Source organism: Otolemur garnettii, unplaced genomic scaffold, assembly GCF_000181295.1.
Source record: "Otolemur garnettii isolate 467f Iridium unplaced genomic scaffold, OtoGar3 scaffold00075, whole genome shotgun sequence".
Taxonomy (NCBI): Eukaryota; Metazoa; Chordata; class Mammalia; order Primates; family Galagidae; genus Otolemur; species Otolemur garnettii.
In genome coordinates this window covers 45,598-50,608 of record NW_003852470.1, presented here as the reverse complement: position 1 = coordinate 50,608, position 5,011 = coordinate 45,598, and the positions used below count along the sequence as shown (strand labels likewise).

The following is a 5,011-nucleotide window of genomic DNA, read 5'->3' as shown; positions in this document are numbered from 1 at the left end:
GGGAAGGCTATGGCTGTGGTGAGGGTCTCCATTTGTGCTGTTTCTTTCTGTTGCCCCATCTCTAATGTTGCCCACCTCTACTCCACATCCACTTCCTGGTCTGACAGCACAGCTATGTCCATGCTGACTTTAGTGTACATGCTTAGAAGACTAATGCTCTGTGTCACTACCTGAAATTCTTAATAATTTTTCATTGACAGCCCTTGAATTTTCATTTTGCTCTGAATCTCACAAGCCTATGCTGGGGCTATCTCTTCATTATTTTGTTTACAAAATTGTTCACTTTAGAATGTTTAGAATGTACAATATACAAGAAAAAAATAAAAATTTATCTAACATTTTACCTCCCAGCAATTAATATTTCTGACATTATGGAGTATATCCTTTGAGAACTTAATTGGCAAAGATAAGAAATGATTTGCAAAGTGTATTGTTTTGTTTTTTTTTTGAGACGGAGCCTAAAGCTGTCCCCCTGGGTAGAGTGCCATGGCATCATGCTCACAGCAACCTCCAACTCCTGGGCTCAAGCAAGTCTCCTGCCTCAGCCTCCCAAGTAGCTGGGACTACAGGCGCCCGCCACAACACCTGGCCATTTTTTGGTTGCAGCCATCATTGTTGTTTGGCGGGCCCGGGCTGGGGATTCAAACCCGCCACCTTAGGTGTATGTGGCTGGCGCCTTAGCCGCTTGAGCCACAGGCGCCGAGCCGCAAAGTGTATTGTTGTGTGGAATTTTTTTCTATGTATTTTATATATTAGCATGTCAATAAATAAAACATTTGAGCCATAATTTTAATGGCAGACAAGTATCTCATTATATAGATGTTCCTTAGTCTATTTAGCCAACCTGAACCAGGTGACTTGCATACCACAGACACACATTCTCACAGGGAGGTGTGTACCCTTTGCAAATGCTAGTCACAGAGAATGTGAATTTCTCAGGATTTTGATCAAATTGCTAAGTCTCTCTGTTCACATGGGGTTTGGAAAGGCCTTAGGTTATCAGCCACATCATTTGTATAAGGCAGAGAAAGCCCATCCCTTTCCTGCCAGCCATGGTCTCAGCACCATGGCCATCAGGGCCTTGCTGAGAATGGGCTCCTGGTTGGTCTCTGTCACATCTGGGGCTGTGTTAGGCACCAGCTGCAGGAAGTTCAGCCGGCCTCACCACACACCCACTGCTGGTGCTGTCTGGCCTCAGGCACAGGTGACAGATGGTGGCTCTGATATGGGGGGAGGCAGTGAGGGCACTGACAGGCTTCCTTCTCAGAAAGTGTCACATGAAGTCTGAGTCCACCTGCTCAGGGACAGAACTCACGTGCTGTCAGCCTGGGGCACCACAGCAGCAGATGCAACCAGGCATGGCATTGTACTCACTGGGGCTGTGGCCCCTGCTTGTGACCTGCTGGACCCTCCCTCCTGGTGAGTGTGTGCTGCTATATACAGGGCCCTAGCCCTGGTGTGCAGGACATTCTGGGGAGATGGGAGGGGGATGACACAACACAGGACACACCTAGTTACCTGGTTTCTTTGTGCACAATTTTGCTAACTTTTACGTCTTTGAAGAAACCATTTTGATGCCATCAAAATGCAGAGTATTAATGGTATGGGAATTTGAGATAAAGGTGGGAATTTTGATTAAAAGTGAAAGTTATGAATGAAATTCCCAGAACCTTTTCTCCACCTGTGTTTTTGTCCCTCAAGGTCTGGTTGGGAAGGAGTCCCTGAGTCTCCTGGGCGGTGGAAACCGCTGTGAGGGCCTCTTGCAGGTGCAGTACTTGGGCCACCAGGGCCCTGTGTGTGGGGACCACTGGGGCATGGGAGAGGCATCAGTAACCTGCAGACAGCTTGGCTGTGGCCCTGCACTATCAGCCTCCAAGTATGTTCTGAGGCCCCAAGAGATAGGGCCTCCTTGGCTGCACAGTGCCCACTGCCAGGGTGAGGAAGCTTCTCTCTGGGAGTGCTCCCTCGGGACATGGGGGCCACTGAGCAGCTGTGAGTGCCAGTGTGTGGCAGTGATTACTTGCTCAGGTAGGTCAGATGGGGACCCTGAGCCCCTACAGTCCCTGGGTCTCCATCCTCAGGCTGTGGAGGCATTAAAGCAAGCCTGCAGGGTAGGAGGGAGGGTCTGGCTCAGATGTGAATGTCTACCCCCTTTGGAGCTTGGGTTCCTCAGAGTTCCCTTCTGCTGCAGGACAATACAGCAAGGAGTCTTCTCTGCTTTATGGGAAATTGGCTCTGGCTCCCCTGCCTGTCTCCAAGCCTGAACCCCCTTCCTGTTCACTTTAATGTTGGTCTCTAGGTTTTTAAATTCAGCTACTTAAGCTATGCTATTCTTTGTCTCTCTCCATCCTCAGAGCCACCTCAGAAAACTCCTTGGGGTCCCCATACACCCTAGCTGTGCAGAAAGCACAATATTGTCACAATGCAAGTTACTTATCTGAGTGCTCATGGCAGGGGCCCCTGATCTGGCTCCTGTGGTGCCACTCTCTGTGCCCTGCTATGACCCAGAAATCTTAGGAGGAACAGCTTTATTGCCCCAGAGCACCTATGGGGAAGTCAGGTACAGGGTGGATAAGCTGTGAGGGGCCCGTGGAGGCTGAGTCAGGCCAAGGCCGTCAGAGTTGCATCCCTGAACATGTGCCAAGGGGTGAGGGCTCCAAGGGCCAGATTTCTCCTCTGTGCCAACAGATGGTACCATGCAACAAGTCAGATTGGGCGGCGGTGGCAGCCCCTGTGCTGGGGTCCCTGAGGTGGTGAATCCAGCTGGCTCTGTCCTAAGGTGTGACTTGCACAAGGAGGAGGCCAGTGTCTTCTGCAGACAGCTGGGGTGTGGCTCTGCTTTACAATGGTCCACAGCTCATGGCAGAGGGGACCCTGGGGACAAGGGGCAGAAGTTTGTGACCTGCCAGGGAACGGAGTCCCTCATCTTCAACTGCAAGATGAACCTAAACTTCATAGCGCAGTGTGATCTCCCGGTGTACACTCAGGTGGTGTGCTCAGGTAGGGACACCCTGCCCACCCATTTCTGCAGGCCTGAGTTTTCTCATATGAACACAAGGGATAATGGCATCTATCCCCATGTAGCCCTAGTGTGAATGGAAGTTCCTTTCCCCAGTAGGGGGGGGGTGTCCACATGCTTCTGCATTCCCACAGTGCAGTGGTCCGGGAAGGGTCTGACCTGTGCCCTGTTGGTGGTGCCTTTGGTCTTGGCTGTTCTGCTTAAGGATCCCAAGCCTGTGTGGGGGCAGGGGGTGGGGAAGGAGAGGAAAGGAGCTGGGCTCATGTACCCCTGGCAAACTTCCCAGGGGATCTGTGTTTCCCCAGAGGGCAGGCAAGAGGTGAGTTTTGCTGTCAGGTGAGGACTCCAGGGAGATGCAGAGTGGTGGGGAGGGAATTCACCCCCAGTCCAGGGGCTGGGGGTGGCCAGGGAGTCCTGTGACCTCTTGCAGGGATCCTCCCCTGCAACCCAGAGGCTGGCAGGGAGCCAGTCCTGCTGTGGTCTCTCCAGTCCAGCATCTGCCCCCAGGACACACAGAGGCCCGGTTGGTCGGTGGCGAGCACCCCTGCTCCGGGCGCCTGGAGGTGAAGCGGGGCCTGACCTGGGGCACCGTATGCGACGCAGACCTGGACCTGGCCACAGCTCACGTGGTGTGTCGAGAGCTGCGGTGTGGGGCGGCCGTGTCCACGCCCGGGGGCGCCCACTTTGGCCGTGGCTCTGGGCTGGCGTGGACAGAGGCGTTCCGCTGTGCTGGCAATGAGTCTCTGCTGTTCCACTGCCCGCGAGGTCCCGGGAGCCAGTGCGGGCACAGTCGGGATGCCGGGCTCACGTGCTCAGGGGAAAGTAAGTCTCCCGCAGGCTCCAGGGTGCCCTGGACTGCGGTGTGGGATCCGGGACAGGAGGGTCAGTGGGCGGTTGGGTGTGATAGAACTCAGGGCCTTGTCCAGCCCAATCCTTGCCATCCCCTGAATGGAGACGCGGGCAGTTGCTCCTCCTGCGGCTGCAGGGAGCGCACAGGGTCTGGGGCTCAGGGCACTGGTGGTCCGGCCCTTCTTCCTTCTCAGATCAGCTCTCTGGTGCCTGGAGCTGGGCTGGGCTCAAGGCCTCTATGGGAGCTCAGGAACCAACAGGCACAGGCACATGTGTTAATTCTCACAAATCTAAGGCTCTCATCTAAATGCTCCTTCCTACTTTTTATTTTCCCTTTTCATTTTTGCTGTGATAATAATCACAACATAAATTCATCATTTTAAGTGTTAAATTCAGTGGTATTTATCTAGTATGTTCACAAACTACATTCTTTATATGGTTCCAGAACATTTTTCATCACTTCCAAAGGAAACCCAGTAACCAGTAGGCAGTGACTACCCTCCACCCCCTACCACCCCCTGCCCTGCCCCCCACCCAATCTTCTGCACAGACTCCCTGGACTTTCCTACTCTGGACATTTCACACACATGGAGTCACACCACTTGTGTCCTTTTGTGTCCAGCCACATTATGATCTGCAAAAATTTTCTTGAATTCTGTGGGTTGTCTTTTTACTTTCTTGACAGTGTCTGTGATGTTTAAAAGTTTTTGACTTTGATTAAGCATGGCTTATCCTTCTTTTGTAGATTGTGCTTTTAGTGTCCTATCCAAAGAACCATGGCCAAATCCAAGGTCATGTAGTGTCACCCTTTGTTTTCTTCTAAGAGTTTTATAAAATAGCTCTTACATTTAGGTCTTTGATCCATTTTGAGTTAATTTTTGTATATGCTGGAGGTAAGGAACCAGCTGCATGCTTTTGCATGTGCACATCCATTTTCCCCAGCACCATTTTTTTCTTTCTCCAGTAAGTGGTCATGGTACTTTTTTTTTTTTTCAAAAATGAATTGACCATATGGGTATGGGTTTATTTCTGGATTTTCAACTCTGTTCCATTGATTTATTTTATTTTATTTTTTTTTATTGAATGGTAACTATGTACATTAATGCACTTCTGGGGTACAGTGTGGGGTTTTCACACACAATC

At 51.2% G+C, this 5,011-nt stretch overlaps 1 protein-coding gene across 1 annotated transcript in view; it reads left to right on the top strand.

Annotated features, from left to right (window-relative positions):
• Nucleotides 1-1,358: 1,358 nt before the first annotated feature.
• The window catches only part of LOC100955252 (deleted in malignant brain tumors 1 protein-like), a 35,042-nt gene continuing 31,389 nt past the window's right edge, over nucleotides 1,359-5,011 (top strand). Inside the window, exons 1-4 of the mRNA XM_003794088.2 lie at nucleotides 1,359-1,419; nucleotides 1,702-2,028; nucleotides 2,689-3,000; nucleotides 3,527-3,841. Of these exons, the coding sequence (XP_003794136.2) occupies nucleotides 1,359-1,419; nucleotides 1,702-2,028; nucleotides 2,689-3,000; nucleotides 3,527-3,841 (1,015 nt within the window). The remainder of the gene's footprint in view (nucleotides 1,420-1,701; nucleotides 2,029-2,688; nucleotides 3,001-3,526; nucleotides 3,842-5,011) is intronic.